Here is a 16211-nt window from a genome sequence, read left to right as displayed (position 1 = left end):
AATCCAAATTAAACTGGGGGCTAATGTCGGGGATATACCCCCACGGTGTAACCCGGCTGGATGTATGACCCGGATGGATCTTGGCGACTCACTGGTGACCCGCCCGGAGCTTGGTGACTCACAAGTAACCCACCCGATCTTGGTGACTCATTAGTAAACTGGCGGGCGGGTCAGACGGATAACAAGGCCCAAGGCCCAGTATGTCGGTTCGTATGATGGTGGGCCGGTTTAAGAGGAAAGCATAAGGAATATTCCCTTACAAAGGAAGCAAGACTAGGACTCCACTTGTAATAGAGTAATCCTAATCCTAATAGGACTAGTCATGTAAGCCGCCCCTTCAACATATATAAGGAGGGGCAGGGCTCCCCAAGAGGGACAGGTTCCACAAGTTTCACAAGTTAGGTTTAGATAGACAAGTCAATAGCTCTCGAGAAAGAGCACCCTTGTAATCGTGATCATCATCATCAATATCAATGAAGCAGGATGTAGACTTTTACCTCCACCGTGAGGGGCCGAACCTGGGTAAAAGCCTCGCGTCTCTCGTCTCGTTCAACCCCTCTCAAGCTACCACATAGATGCATTGGCCTCATGACTAAGTCCTGACACTAGGACATCTGTCGTGACAATTCCACGACACTATATGAATTAACAGTCCTGAGCACTCACAAGAATAGCAAATATTCATTGCATAATGGGGTCATTCAATATAGAGGAAGAGTATGGGTTGGTGCAAACTTCTAAATTAAAAAAACATCTTGCAATCACTTCATGCCAGTGGTATTGGTGCCCGCTCTGGCATCACTGCTACTTATCGGCGCATCAAGGCACTATTTGCTTGGATAGCATTTCTCTTCTGCATGTCTATGGAGTTTTGCAAAACCCAAACACCTCAGAGATAGATATAGAGGTTGGAATTTGTCGAATGAACCACACTCCTTCGTAGACGTCAGGAGTCCATTGATGAAAAGGGGCTGGGGAAAGCTTAAATCCAAGTCCTACAGTGATGGATATAAGCGCAATTGAAATTCCTGGGGAGTTATGGGACTTAGCTTAGAAAGAAATATAAATTCTTCATAAATATTTACAATGGATGCATATCTCTTCATGTACACCGGTATGCTAGCTACCAATATGATGACATCTCAAACCACTAACACAAGATACTATGATACAGGACAAGGGACACAAATACTAGGCCAAGCACACCAAGGAGAATCACACATGGCTCTTGATGGCAGAGCTGTATCCAGTGCGATCATCGTAGAATTTTGACCAAAGCATGACGCCGCCGTACTTGGGCGAGCCCTTGATGAGTGGAAGCACGCGTGATGTGAGCTCAACGGCAGGCACGAACCCGGTGCCCGCGGCGTCCTTGGAGGCCGGCAGTCCTAGGAAGATCTTCCCTGCCGGCACCGACTCCCATCTTTTCCATGCGTCCATGAACGCTCCACGCCCCGCACTGAACTGGCACTCTGGGTTGTTGTAGAACTGTACCCAAACGAAATCGAACAGACCCGTGTTGATCGCATTGCCGTCCCACTCGTCCGGGAATGGGCACTGCGGTGCCGCGCTCAGTAGCACGGCCTTGCCTCCGTTTTTTCCCAATTTCTTCAGGTCTGTGGCGAGATCATTCCAAAATTTGGCACCACCGAGCTCGATGTCGAAGTCGATGCCGTCGAGTACCGCCTCGCCGAGAGGGCGGAATGATGACGTGCCGCCCAGATAGCTGTTCCAGAGGTACATGGCAACTTGTCGTGCATCACCAGGTGATGAGAGGCCGTAGCTGCCATCTCCACCACCGATGGAGAGTAGGATCTTGACACCGCCGCGCTGGCAAGAGTGGATGTCCGTGCTCTGGCTTTTGCAGCCGCCCGACGAGGCGTCGCAATGGCTGCCAAGGTCCAGCTGTGGCGTCTGGCCCTTACCGAACTTTGGGAGGAAAACCAGGATGACGAACTCGTAGTTTTCAGACGCGCACGTCTCAGCCAGCGACGCCTCGCCGTCGTTCTGGCCCCAGTACACGGCGATGTTGCCGGCATGGCAAGTTGCGAGTAGCGCCACGAGGAGGGTGGCAGTGAGCTGGAGGAGAGTGAGAGCTCGGCTTGCCATGGCTGGGGTCAAGCGGAGCGTACCTGGCTAGCTGGTATAGTAGCGCTCTGTGTTTTTAGCTGTGATGGATATTGGGTATGTCTGAATTTTTATAGTGTCTTGAGGGAGCATCATGAACGATTTTTAGTGACGTTCCTGCCGTCGCTTGTCCGCTCCTGCATCTAAATTTACCGGCAATGTTTCACGTTCCGTTTGAAGTTAGTATTTTCCTTGCTTAATTTACTCAGACTGATCAGCAGTTGATAAACGATTAGTGAAGAGAGTGCGTTAAGATCACAAACGCCCTGCCGTGTTCAACCAAAATATCAACAATACGTGCCATAAAAACTGGGCCTTCTCCTCTGTTTTCTACTGCAGAAGAGTACCAGGCAGAGCACATATGCAAAGTCTTATACTCGTACTAATAGTTTATTGTGACACGGTAATTTGCGGCTCGAAGCTACCTCAACGATGGTTAAAATTATACTTGGCATATTACACGCAATTCTTTAGTTAAATTGGAGCCCTAACAACCCAGGCTCGCCTTAGAGATCTACTTCCTCAGTTTCAAAATAGATGACTCAACTTTGTACTAACAAAGTTAAGTCATCTATTTTAGAACGGAGAGAGTATATGCTAGCAAGGTAGGAACGACTCCTCCCTTTTTGAGGTCGGTTCTCATAGTTTTCTTGAAGAAGAGGAATAAAAGCGGGCAAAAATTAGCCTTCATTCATTTAATAAGAAAGAGTATATTACAACATGAAACAATAGAGGTGTACTCTCCCTCCAAATATGACCCCAAGTATCTAGCTGCCGAGAAAACCAGATTTGTTGTGTCAATTTTATTACATGCTAAAACAAGGTGTGGAGCGTAGGGATGTTGCGGAAGACACTCACGGTAATTTCTTCCAAATTTCTCAAGAGTAAAGCATGGTCAATGACATCATGATTTTTCCCATTCTTCTTTGATGGACGATGTGTGTCGAGCATTCTTTAATGCAATCCATGAGTGGAAAATGCCTTCCATCTAGTCAATTTGACGGACACGTGAATTTCACTAAGGAGCATCATGAAGACACTATTTTTCCCTATTAGAGATTGGTAGAGCCATGTTGCCAAGTCGTTGCACATTCCCATGCCGCATCCCAAAAGCATCCTCCCCCCTTCTTATTGTGACGGTTGTTGAGGTGTAGAACAGATCCCTGTCATTGTCATCACAAGGTTTTCCCTTTTCAATTGTGAAGGTACTTTTGTTATTTGAACAGGGGCTAACGGACATTGCAACTTGTGGAAGTGGCATACACGTGAATGTTTTCATAAATGAAGATGAGCCATGGACGCCCCCTCTAAAAATGCAAAATAGTTTACAGTATATGACTAACACTAATTATCTAGCACTTTGATGTTGTTTTAAGACTATTTCTCATAATTCTAATGTTGTTTACAAGAAATTATACTATTTGTAGTGTCATTTTACAAATTTTGAACTTATTTATTATAGCTACCTTTTATATACATTATATATGTGAATTATGGCAATCCCCATGCTAAATTCCTAGGTCTATTTCAGCTTCCCGTACTATGTAAATGAATAGCTCATTTCGTCAAATAGCTGCTCAAAATCACCACTTGGTGGATTGGGAATGCCAAACTTATCAATTTGTCTTGTGTGCCTGCTCCTTCATCAGTTTCATCAGTTAAATTGTTAGTGAGATTAGCTCGAGGTTAAACCACAAGGAGCAAGTCTGGCGCCCTACCAATCTACTCGTGGGATGGCACGAGCTCCACGGTCGTAATGGCGCAAAGCTAGGGGCCTTGACCCCGTTCTTTTCATTGTTGCTCGAATAAATACAGTGAAGGACAAATTGAAAAGTTGTGGAAGTTTGAGCAGGCAAACATCGGCTTCCACTTCAGTTCAGCGCCAGAATTTCGCCATTAGAACCAACACATACATGTAACCGAGCCGCCATGGGAAGTTGTAACTAAGCCACCATGGGAGGATGTAGCTATCTCTCAAGATCTTAGTAGTGGGTAGACAAGCAACCATTATATGTTGGTCTAACTACCTGACCACTAGCAATAGTTCACCATTTTGCCATGCCCAATTAATTCCAGGTGAGGCACTCAAGGTAACCAACAAAAAAACTGAGAATGTTATGTTTTTGGTCCATCGATAATGTTCCAAAAAATAACAAGTTCTTCAAGTTGAATAGAAAAATATGACCACAAGAGAGTCATTTTGTAGGATAATGGTATTCAAATGTTGAACCCAAGCTTTAGCTGATTGACTAAAAATTGTACTTCTCTGCAGAAACATCGACAGTGTAGTACATGATGTATATGGGACTTATCTTAATTAAAGAAAGTATATTAAAATTCTTAATAAATATTTACAATAATGGATGCATATCTTCTCATGTACACCAGTACTAGCTACCAATATGATGACATCTCAAACAATAAACGCATGATACTATGATACAGGACAAGGGACAGTGGGGCACACAAATACTAGCACACCCAGACGAATCACACATAGCTCTTGATGGCGGAGCTATATCCAGTGCGATCATCATAGAACTTTGACCACAGCATGACGCCGCCGTACTTGGGCGAGCCCTTGATGAGCGGAAGCACGCGTGAAGTGAGCTCCCCGGCGGGCACGAACCCGGTGCCTGCAGCGTCCTTGGAGGCTGGCAGTCCTAGGAAGATCTTCCCTGCCGGCACCGACTCCCATCTTTTCCACGCGTCCATGAACGCTCCACGCCCCGCACTAAACTGGCACTCTGGATTGTTGTAGAACTGCACCCAAACGAAGTCGAACAGCCCCGTGTTGATCGCGTTGCCGTCCCATTCGTCTGGGAAGGGGCACTGCGGTGCGGCGCTTAGCAACACGGTCTTGCCACCGTTCTTTCCTAACTTCTTCAGGTCCGTGGCGAGATCATTCCAGAATTTGGCACCGCCGAGCTCGATGTCGAAGTCGATGCCGTCGAGTATGGCGTCGCCGAGAGGGCGGAACGATGACGTGCCGCCCAGGTAGTTGTTCCAGAGGTACATGGCAACTTGTCGTGCATCACCGGGTGATGAGAGACCGTAGCTGCCGTCTCCGCCGCCGATGGAGAGGAGGACCTTGACACCGCCGCGCTGGCATGACTGGATTTCTTTGCTCTGGCTTTTGCAGCCGCCCGACGAGGCGTCGCAGTGGCTGCCGAGGTCCAGCTGTGGCGTCTGGCCCTTACCAAACTTTGGGAGGAAAGCCAGGATGACAAACTCGTAGTTTCCAGATGCGCACGTCTCGGCCAGTGATGCCTCGCCGTCGTTTTGGCCCCAGTACACGGCGATGCTGCCGGCATGGCACGTTGCCAGTAGCGCCACGAGGAGGGTGGCCGTGAGCTGGAAGGTGGTGAGAGCTCGGCTTGCCATGGCTGGGGTCAAGCAGAGCGTACCTGGCTAGCTACCTGGTACAGGAAGGAGTAGAGAGTAGAGACTAGAGACTGGTGACGAGGTGCGCTGTGTATTTTGAGTTGTGATGGACGTCGGGTATGTTTTGATTTTTATAGTGTCTTGATTAGCGTCATGGAGGCTTTTTTAGTGACTTTCCTGCCGTTGCGTGTCCGCTCCTGCGTCTAAATTTACCGATTTACCGGCAATGTTTTGTGTTCCGTTTGCGGTCGGTAATCTCTTTGCGTAATTTACTCGGGCTGATCAATGGTTGATAAACTATTAGTAAAAGAGAGTGCGTTACAAAATTACACAGAAAGTTTTTCGACCCCGCGTCCCTCTCCGAGGCGGCACGGGGGGAACCCCAGACCCCGCCGCCGCCCACCCCCCTCCCTCCCCTTCCCCTCGCCGCCGCCGTGGGCCACTGCCGGGCGAAGCTCGTGCACTACCGGTGGCGGCGGGGTCTCTCCCGGGCGCGGCCCCCTCCCCTCTAGCGGCGGCCTGGAGCTCCACCGACGGGGCTCTTGGCGGCTTGGTGCGGTGAACCTCCGGCGGCGGCTCGGCGCGTTGGCTGCGGTGGTGGGGCGTGCTTCGTCCGGTGGTGTGACCTGCGGTAGCGGCGGCCTGGGGTCCCTGCCCTGTTCCGGTCCAGTCCGATCTGGATCTGGTTCTGGCCGGTAGGGTCTCGGCCATGGCTGCCGGCAGGCGTGGTGGCGCCGGTCCTCGGCGGCTGCTGAGCACCGTGGTGGTGCTGGCGGTTGTGCTGGTGGCTCGGTGTGGTGGATGGGGCTCCGAGGCGGCGGCCTCGGACCGAGCTCCCGGCGTGGCCTGGGAGTGGACGACGGGTGTGGACGGCGTACGTGCGCGCGGAGGCTCTGGATGTGTGCGTGGGGCGCGGATCGACTGCCGGGCGCGGCGGCGGCCGGCGCACGTCGGGCGCAGCGACTGACTGAACGGGCGCGGCGACTGGTTGGTTTCTCCGGGGCGCGAGGTGTGCTGCGGGTGGACTGCCTGCTCCTGCTCAGCTGCTTCGCTCGAGCGGCTCTGATCTGGGTGCTGCTCCTGGCGATGCGGCGTTGGTTGCTGCGGTGGTGGTGGCTACGGTGGTGCTGCGATGGTGGACGGCGGCTTCGGCCAGGGGGTGGTGCATGTCTGGTCATGGTGGATCGTGGGATCCTGTGGCCAGAATGAGGTCGGCCTCAGCAGGTGGTGGCCGGTGGGCGGCGGTCGGTGGTGGAAGGTGGTCGGCGCATCTCCGGGAGAAATCTTTGCTCCGACCTTCTTCGGAGTCGGCAACGGCGGCACCCGCGGGTGCCGTGATCTTTCTTGAAAGCGTCGCCGTGGAGGTGTGCTCCTCCTCCCCACGGCTTTAGCTCCGGAGGGAAACCTCAGATCCGTTGGGTCGGGCGATGGAGGCGTCTTCGCGTCTTTCTCCTTCTTGGGGGCATCGTCTCGGAGCAGGCTATGACCGAAAGACTGGTGGATTGCGGCATCTTCGCCGTGGATGGCGGCATCTTCGCCGCATGGTTTGCTGAGGCGGGACGCTGGTTTCTGTTTGGCAAAGATGATGTCGTCGAGAGGAGCTCGGGTCGCGGCGTGGACTTCGGTAGCCGGTTCTTCCCGACGTGTCCGAGGTGCTCTTCTGTGGGCACGGTCGGCGCAAGTCCTGCATATTTCCTTGGTGAGGCTCGTCGTCAAAGTCGGAGCTGTCGGTTGCTTGCGCGTGTGGCCTTCTGGTGGTATGTGCCGTCGTGGCTTCTATGCAGCTGTTTGCGGGTTGGCTTCGAGGTTGGAGCTCTATGGTGAAGTCGGAGTCGCCCGTTCAAGGCAGCCGGTGATGACGATGACGCTTGCGACTTCTCGGCGAATGCCTTTCTTCTTTGCAGTTTTGTGTCCCATGTCAGTGGCCAGGTTGGCCGATGGTGCCCATATCATGTAGGTTGAGTTGTATCGGTTTTAGCTCGGTTTTCCGCCAATTAACCAGACAATTTTCTTCTTCTTAATCAATAAAAATGGCAAATCTTTTGCCTCGTTTCAAAAAAAGAGTGCGTTCAGAGCACAAACGCCCTACCCTGGTGGACCAAAACATCAACAAGACGTGGAATAAAAATTGAGCGCTCTCCTCTGTTTTCTACACCAGGAGTACCAGGCAGAGTATAATATGCTTGAGAGTGGATTTTTAAAACCCGGATATATTGGAGGACCTTATTTTAAATACTTTAAAAATCACATTTAAATTTGCAAAAAATTCTGAAATAACTCTACGTGATCATATGGATGTATATTACATATGTGTAAAAGTTTGGTGATGAAATAAGTAAACATGTGAGCTGTACAAAAATGACAATATGGTGATTTTCAAATAGTCAATAATACATGCACTATTCATCTTTCCAAAATCATGATTTTGTCTTTTTTGTATGACTCACATGGTTACTTATTTCAGCGTCAAAATTTGCACATATGTAATATACATCCATAAAAACATGTTGATTTATTTAATGATTTTTTGAAATTTAAAATAGCATTTTGACACTATTCAAAATACAGGGCTCCAATGCACCCGTCCTCCAAAGTGACTTTTTGGTCTTAGAGCATCTACAACCACAACTCGCAAAAATAGTCTCCCAAACACCCGCGGTCGTGTTCGGACATGCCCGCTGGCAGTGACCGGGCAGTGTCCATTTTTCGATATCCACAACTGTAGTAGCCATTGCCCGCGCCAAATCATGCAATGCATGCAGCGACGTAAACAAAATTAATGTAGATCAACATCGAACGATAAATTTCTCCACATAGTTAATAGGACATACTATGGGTTTTTCCTTGTATATTATAGGGAACACAAGCAAGGTTAGACTCTTGCGATCGTGTCGCCCCCGCGGGCGACCGGCCACGCCCCCGGCGCCTCCTCCCCGAGCCCTCCCCCTTCCCTCCCTCCCTGCCGCCGTCGCTCGCGTCCGGCGCCGGGCATGGGCCGGGCGGTGCTGGTGGCGGCGGCAGCTGGCCACTCCCCTCTCGGGTCGCGCCGACGCGGGGTGGGGCGGCGTCGCGGAGTACTCCTAGGCAGCGGCGGTCCAGTGCGGCGGGGAGGGGGGTTCTCTGTCATGGTCGCAGGCGATCTGCTGGGCGGTGGGGTGGCGCGGCGGCGCGACCTAGCGGTGCCCGCTCGGCCCAGATCTGTTGAGTCCTTCGGGCCCCATCTGGGTCTGGGCGGGCCGGCAGCGGGGAGGGTCGTCGGGGTGGCTCCCGGGAGGCAGGGAGCGGGGATGAGCAGGGTGGATGCTAGTGCCACCCTGCTGCAGTGGGGCTTTGCGGGCCTGATTTGGGCCTAGCCGGGCCAGGGGTGGCCTGGTATGCCCTGCTGCCGCGTCCAGACGGCGACCATGATGGTGTCGAAGGCACGGGCCTCCCGCACGACGGCGGTGGAGGTAGTTCCCTCCCGCGCGGCTCTGGTGCTGCTGCTCCCATCGCCTGGTGCGTCTCTCTTCGTCCTCTGGCCTCGTGATGGTGATCTCGGTGAGGCGGCGTGGGTGGCGTCAAGACCGCGGTGGCGCATGCTGGTGGGTGGAGAGGTGGTTGGATTGGCTCAGGCCCGGTTGGGCAGTGGGGTTTGGAGTGCGGGAGAAATCCTTGCTGGTTCTTCCAGCTCCGATGCGGGGACACCTACGGGTGCCGCATTCCTTCCTGGAGGGTGTCGGAGGTATCCATGCCCCACCCCCTTCCGCGTGTCGGGGAAAACCCTAGGACATGTCCGGGCAGCAGCATCGTCGGTTTCGCATCCTTTCTTGGAGGTGCTGCTTGGTACGCGGCGGATCGGATCCTTGATTTGTGGTGGGTCGATTTTGGAGGGCACAGTGGTGGCGGGTCATCCATGATTTGTCGAGCTACCATTGTTGGCATTTGTTTCTTCTTCTTTATTCTTTCTCTATATTTTTGGGCTTGTTGTGCTACTTGCCCGAGCAATTGCTATGTGATTGGTGTTGGTTGCTTCGTAATACAAAGCGGAGGGAACCATTTTTGGATAATAGGACATACTGCATCTAACCCAAAAGACATAGTTCATCCGAACTATAATACAAAAGAAAATATAACTAGATAAAATGTGGAGGCGGTGTCGGCCGGAGTTCACCGCTTCCTCGGGCCATTGCCCTCAATGCAATCCATCTCAATCATTCCTTAATGCAATCCATCTCAATCCATGAGCGGAAAATGCCTTTCACCTAGTCGATTTGATGGAAACGTGCATTTCGTTTTGGTTCATTGGTTATGATCCAAAAACACATGTTCCGCAACTTGAATGCCAAAATACATGACATCTCCACCTTTTAAACCGGAAAGCTTTGGGCCCTCTTATGGATGATATTGAAGTGATTTCGTAAACGTAGTAGTAAAGTCAACAATATTTTTGAATGAAATTAAAAAAAATACTCCTTCCATATTACAGATAAGTACCATTTTGGGCAATGCCTTCACGCAAAAAAATATACTTTGTCCATGAATATCATTTTAAATTTTCCAAGTTGCAAATACAATAGTATAGATTTTTGTCTCAAAAATATTTCTAAAATCTTATATTTTTATGTTGTTTATACATATGTTACATTCAAAGTTAGTAGTCAAACCCAAAATATCACTTATTATGATATGGAGGGAGTAGAAAATATAAGTAAAATTATAATACGAATGAAAAAAAATAGGAACACCATATGTGGTATACAACAAGGAAATTTTAAAAAGAAAAGAAGTCATAAGTATAACGGAAAACCCAGAGAAAATAGAGAGTGATCACAAATAATTCCTAAGGTTTCGTGAATGCTCCTAAACTTGTTTCCTCGCTCTGCTTATTTTTTTTATTTACAGACTATCTTTGCAATTCTAAAATGTCATTATTATTTTTATTCCTTTATTCAGTTTTCCTTATTTAACCATTGTTGTGATGTATTGAGAAAATGTTTAGTTTGTGCCACCTATGTGAAACCACTGCCACGTCACCCATCAAACTGCTTCTAGGTAGGAGAGGCCCAAAGTTGTCCTGTCTAAAATATTGAGATGTTATACTGTCAACAACAGCAACAACAATAACAACAAAGTCTTTAGTCCCAAACAAGTTAAGATAGGCTAGAGGTGAAACCCATAAAATCTCGTGACCAACTCATGGCTCTGGCATATGGATAGCATACTGTCAAGTAGTGGTATTCAAATTTAGCATTGATGCTGAACTCGAGCTATAGTTCATTGACCAATAGTTATACTTTCATTTTATATAGATATACTAACGATGTAGTGCATAATGTAATATGTAGAGTTCCAAATTTGAAGTGATTAGGACATGGCGGCTTCAAAGAAACTACACCGTGATCCTTACATATTGGGACATAGTCGCTACCAATATGATGTTATTTCAAGCAATTAACACCTGATACTATCGTGCAGGAGCGGCACACACGACAGCGCCAATCAAGCGAAGAAACACCAGGGAGAATCACACGTGGCCCTTGATGGCGGAGCTATATCCAGTGTGATCGTCATAGAACTTAGCCCACAGCATGACGCCGCCGTACTTGGGCGTGCCCTTGATGAGCGGCAGTACCGACTTGAGCTTGCCGGCGGGCACGAACCCGGTGCCCGCCGCGTCCTTGGAAGCCGGCAGCCCCAGGAAGAGCTTCCCTATCGGCAATGACTCCCACCTCTTCCACGCGGCCAAGAATGCTCCAGGGCCTGCGCTGATCTGGCACTCCGGGTTGTTGTAGAACTGCACCCACACGAAGTCGAACAGCCCTGTCTTGATCGCGCCATCGTCCCACTGGTCAGGGAAAGGGCACTGTGGCGCCGCGCTCAGCAGCACGCCCTTGTCCAAGTTCTTGAGGTCCCTGGCAAGGTCACCCCAGAACTTGGAGCCGCCTTTCTCGATGTCGAAGTCGATGCCGTCGAGCACAGCGTCCCCGAGGGGGCGAGACGACGACCTCGTGCCGCCCAGGAAGGTGTTCCAGAGATACATGGCAACCTGCCGTGCATCGCCGCGGGACGAGAGGCCGTAGCTGCCGTCCGCGCCCCCGAGGGAGAGGAGGACCTTGACGCCGCGGCGCTGGCACGAGTGGATGTCCTTGCTCAGGATTTTGCAGCCGCCAGATGAAGGGTCACAGTGGCCGGCGAGGTTCAGCTCCGGCTTCTGGCCCTTCCCAAACTTTGGGAGGAAAGCAACGACGACGAACTTGTAGTTACCTGACGCGCACGTCTTAGCCAGCGACACCTCACCGTCGTTCTGGCCCCAGTACACAGCGATGCTGCCGGCATGGCACGTGGCGAAGAGCGCGACCAGGAGGATGGCAGCGAGCTGGAAGGGGGCGAGAGCTCGGCTTGCCATGGCTGGGATCAGTAGCTAGTGACAATGGAATACGTTGTGTTTTTTGAGTCGGGGTGGCTGTTGTTTTTATAGCGGTTTGGGGAAACAGAAACCAAACTTATGCCAGAGAATATAAAATTCGTACACGCATGATCAGGAACCAGATGGGCAACGTCGATACGTTCCAGAGAATTGGGTGTGAAAGCATAGAAGAATTGGGTGTGAAAGCATAAAAGAATTGGGTGTGATCTGAAGACAAAACTCGTCCGTGCAGACTCCAAAGAGATTACTGGGATGCTCCAAGGATGTCAGCGGGGCAGCACGGATACACCGAGATTCCACCGTCCGACACACTCGGTAAAATAAGATTCTGACGGTCGTAAATACCTAAGGAGTAATGCTGAATCTAGTGTAAGCTGATGACAGCAGGCAGAGCAGTAGTAAGGCACAGGGACAACGGATAAAATGTCATCAAGTTCCAGACAATAGAACAAAGCATCTCAGTACAAGACAATAATTGTCACTCCTCAGCGCACGAAAATTTGATAATTGAGAAAGCAACAAAAGTTCCCAAGTTGTCAATCTCCTGGAAATCCTAGAAGACTAGAGCCTAGAACAACCGGTACACCTTCCCCATCGTGCTCTTCAGGTACAAGCATCTCACCTGCAAGAAATTACAGATCAATCAGTAATCTATTTTTAACATATAACCATCAATCAATAGCCAAATGTTGATGAAAATATTGTGTGCAGGTATGGCAGGGGGCACATAACATACGTTTTGCCAGTTCTTCTTCAACAGAGAGACGAGGAAGTTGACGCTCATCTGCACGTTCTGGAAGATCTGCTTCTCCTCCATACCCAGGTGGCCAACGGCAACACCCATGCAAAGCACCTTTTTCAACTGGAACTTGACTGTGGCCTTGGTCTCATTAACCTTGGACTCAAGGGATTCCTGGTGAGACACCAAAGTTGGAAACTTTCCTGCAGTTGATTATCACGTAAGAACAAGAGTAGTAACAAGGTAGAAAACAACACTTCAGTTACTAAGTATAGTCCAGAAGATAGCAACGTATGCCTAATTGCGTCATACACTACGAAGTACATAATCTAAACAAAATACATTGACATGCCAAAGTGTATGTCTGTAAATTTCAATAAAAATCCACTAGAAGGTATGATTTTAACATAGATTTCAGCATTCATCAATGGACTACTAAAGACCAGTAAACCCTAGGCCTTGCCACAAACCCAGTTCCCATATTTCTTACCTAAGAAAAACAGAAATATTATAAAGGCACAGTTTTATATACTTGTGGAATTTACATTTAGGGAACAAGGATTTGCAGTAATATATGAAACAAAAAGGAGCATCTCAGAATATTTTCCCCAATGCTTTCTTCATAGGTAAGCATACCTCAAAGTGCAAGGATGAATATAGAGGAAGCAGATCACAGATGCTCTCAAAAATAAAATAAAGACAGAGACGTTATGCCAGCAAGAGATAGCGATGCTATAGTGTGCCAGTGAGCTACTAAGGTTAAACAACACAAGCAGACAGCAAAGATGCTACTCCCTCCATCCCAAAATAAGTGACTCCACTTTGTAGTACCTTTAGTACAAAGTTGAGTCACTTATTTTGGGACAGAGGGAGTATGATTTACTGTATTTCATAGCATGGCCCACTTTTAATAACCTATGACTAAATGCAATATCCATGCAAAAGCGATGAGATGTTTATTTGGCAATAAAAATAACTGCCAATAGTCAAAGTTAATCAAACATGAACTGATCACACCAGCAAACAGTCTTCTAATGCAGAACATGGAACAAGAAATACTTGCCTGCCTTGTTAAGACCAGGTCCAAGAAGTCGGGGAATCTGCTTAATGATAGCCTCAGATGCAAGGAAAGCATGATACTTCTTTGCAAGCTTCTTGACCAGCTTCTTGTTTTTGTTCATCTTCTTAAGGGATTCCACATCCATGCAGTCTAGGCCCATTTTCCCTGCCTGCATCCAGCATTGATAACAAGAGTACAACAGAAATATCAGGAAATGTAAAGCAAAGAATTGCTGAATAGCATACAATCTAAAACAAATGATAAAACTAAGTGTTGCTAGTGAAACATTATAAAAATGAACTTATGGCTCAAGAAAAATACTTTGCATGTATGAAAAGTTCTGACTGAAGGTAGAAAATCACTGGACTTATACTGGGTTTTGAATGATCAAGGTAAACAACTCATTTCACTAAACACAAGTGAAAACCATATTGAAGAACAATAAACTTAATTATGTTTTCAGCACAGGTGAAATAAAAATTGATAGAAGCATATGGTACCTCTTCAACGTGCTGGGCATCACCAAGCATGCAAACCCTCATCTTTGGGCGAGGGATGTGAGGAAGCTTGACAGAACCACTGAAACGCTTGTCCTTTTGCGGGTCATAGTTCTTCAGACCAATCTGCAGCTCAATGGTTTCAACGAACTTGCGGTTCTTCTCACGGCAGTCATTGATAATGTTTGTGATTGCCTCCCTCAGGGCGTCGCTCTGCAACTTACTGAAATATGGAGGAATCAGCAGTTAGTTGAATGGTACGGCACGACAATGGAGGTTAAGTTCTATGCTTCTATAACTGGCAAGGTGCCAATAAAACACGACCTACGTTTGCAAGAAACACATACGGCTCTAATAAGCTTGTGAGGACTTCATGCAGCAGCATCAGTAACTAAGCTTGTAAAAAGTTCAGCTAAATATAAGGATGTTGCTAATTCGCAGAACAGGTTCAACAAAAACTGATGTTCACAGCAATTAAACATATAAATCACAGCATTGTGCAGCGGACACAAAGGGGCGCCTACAAACAGAAAGACTAGATTCGATACAGACTTATTCCTTCACTTATGGAAATTTTGCAGGAATGCTCCCATCCCAGAGCAAGCTAGCTGCCGCTGAACAAATATATTTAGCATCTAATGCCGCTACAGCTTTCTAGGGACAGCGTGGCATGCAACAAATTCATGGGTCTGATTCTATGAACTCTTTCGGAAATGTATCTAGCGACTGACAAGATAGATGATACAGTATATAGCATCTAATGTAGATCTACAGGACGCATCAGTGCTTGCTCCAACAAACAAAAGGGAAAACAAGCATGCTTTCTGATTAAAAAGCAACCACACCAAGGATGCGAGGCATGTAACACGGTACGAAAGATAAATTTGCTCGCCGCTAACAACCGCTCGGTAAATCCTAAGCACCACGGAACAGACCAGTCGCCACAGCAGCAAACAAACTGACTAGCGACCAATGCTGGATCACATAGTTAACAGACTGTAAACATCTCACGGATCCCGCACCCCAAAGCAAACCAAAACTACTGTCGGGGCCAAAGGAGAAGCGTGTCCGTACCTCATGGCGCCGGCGGTGGGAGCACTGTTCCTGCGCAGCGACAGAGAGGGAGAAGAATGGCGGGTCAGACGGAAGGAACAGACGAGTTAAATGGAAGCACCAAGAGAGGAGAAAGGGAGAGGCGGAGGTGGCTTACCGCGACGAGGCAGGGTGGGAGGAGGGGGCGGCGCGGCGGAGTGGAAACCCTAGAGCCTGGTTTTATATCTATGCCGGGAAGCCTAAACCCTAAAACGCTCGTTTACCTTGGTGGGCCGGGCTGTGGGCTTGAACTTGACTTCGGCCCATAGATTGTTGGTGGGCCGGAAGTTTTCTTTTCCCTTCTTTCGTGTCGTTTTTTTTTCTCAAAAAAAAGTGTCTTTTTTGTGGGTTTTTTTTTTAGTTTTTCTCTAGGTGGCTGGTTCAATTTGCCTCACAAAATAAAGGTGGCTGGTTCAATATATTCTCCTTCTTTAAAAAAATTAAGCTCTCGTACAAAAGGTGGCTGGTTCAATTGATTTGGTTAAATTTTTGCGAAGAGTACGAGTAGTTTGCATGGGGAAAAATCTTATGCGACTCGGGTCGCATGCTCCCAATGGTTGGACCCTCTCCATCAGTTGACAAGTAGTCAAACGAATCTCAAAGCCATCAGCCAGTTGTCCCCTTCCCAGAAGTAAATCGTGAATGTCATGTTTCTCTCTCCAGTGCCCCACTCTCCTGCCTCCGGTGCTAGATGTTCGTTGTCGTCGTCGTCGTCGCCGTAACTCGCCTTGTCGCGCTATCGCGGAGGTGTCGGCGATCCTGAAGGAAATATGCCCTATAGGCAATAATAAAGTTGTTATTTATATTTTCTTATATCATGATGAATGTTTATTATTCATGCTAGAATTGTATTAATCAGAAACTTAGTACATGTGTGAATACATAAGACAAACAGAGTGTCCCTAG

The 16211-nt window shown here is 48.4% G+C and overlaps 4 protein-coding genes and 1 non-coding gene across 5 annotated transcripts; all 5 read right to left on the bottom strand.

Moving 5' to 3' along the window:
* Positions 1–1215: 1215 nt before the first annotated feature.
* Positions 1216–2127, bottom strand: LOC125548846 (acidic endochitinase SE2-like). The gene has a single exon (XM_048712375.2). The coding sequence runs from the start codon at positions 2107–2109 to the stop codon at positions 1216–1218; it is 894 nt and encodes a 297-aa protein (XP_048568332.2). The 5' UTR covers positions 2110–2127.
* Positions 2128–4617: 2490 nt separating this feature from the next.
* LOC125548845 (acidic endochitinase SE2-like) lies at positions 4618–5511 on the bottom strand. Its single transcript, XM_087516946.1, has one exon. It carries the CDS (start codon positions 5509–5511, stop codon positions 4618–4620), a length of 894 nt encoding a protein of 297 aa, XP_087373072.1.
* Positions 5512–10821: 5310 nt separating this feature from the next.
* LOC125545346 (acidic endochitinase-like) lies at positions 10822–12182 on the bottom strand. Its single transcript, XM_048709262.2, has one exon. The coding sequence runs from the start codon at positions 11894–11896 to the stop codon at positions 11015–11017; it is 882 nt and encodes a 293-aa protein (XP_048565219.2). The 5' UTR covers positions 11897–12182; the 3' UTR covers positions 10822–11014.
* A 152-nt stretch (positions 12183–12334) lies between these two features.
* Positions 12335–15517, bottom strand: LOC125545347 (large ribosomal subunit protein uL1). Its single transcript, XM_048709263.2, has 6 exons — positions 15424–15517; positions 15288–15317; positions 14217–14436; positions 13720–13885; positions 12654–12859; positions 12335–12539 (listed from the first exon to the last, which is right to left on the bottom strand). Exons 2-6 carry the CDS (start codon positions 15290–15292, stop codon positions 12486–12488), a joined length of 651 nt encoding a protein of 216 aa, XP_048565220.1. The 5' UTR covers positions 15293–15317; positions 15424–15517; the 3' UTR covers positions 12335–12485.
* On the bottom strand, positions 13244–13339 carry LOC125549770 (small nucleolar RNA snoR26). Its single transcript, XR_007301491.1, has one exon. It is a non-coding gene; the product is annotated as a small nucleolar RNA snoR26 (small nucleolar RNA).
* Positions 15518–16211: the final 694 nt, after the last annotated feature.

The sequence above is a fragment of the Triticum urartu genome, chromosome 3A (genome assembly GCF_056163025.1).
Source record: "Triticum urartu cultivar PI428250 chromosome 3A, HENAU_Tu73, whole genome shotgun sequence".
Taxonomy (NCBI): domain Eukaryota; kingdom Viridiplantae; phylum Streptophyta; class Magnoliopsida; order Poales; family Poaceae; genus Triticum; species Triticum urartu.
Note: the sequence above shows the minus strand (reverse complement) of the source record. Positions and strands in the feature narration are given on the sequence as shown.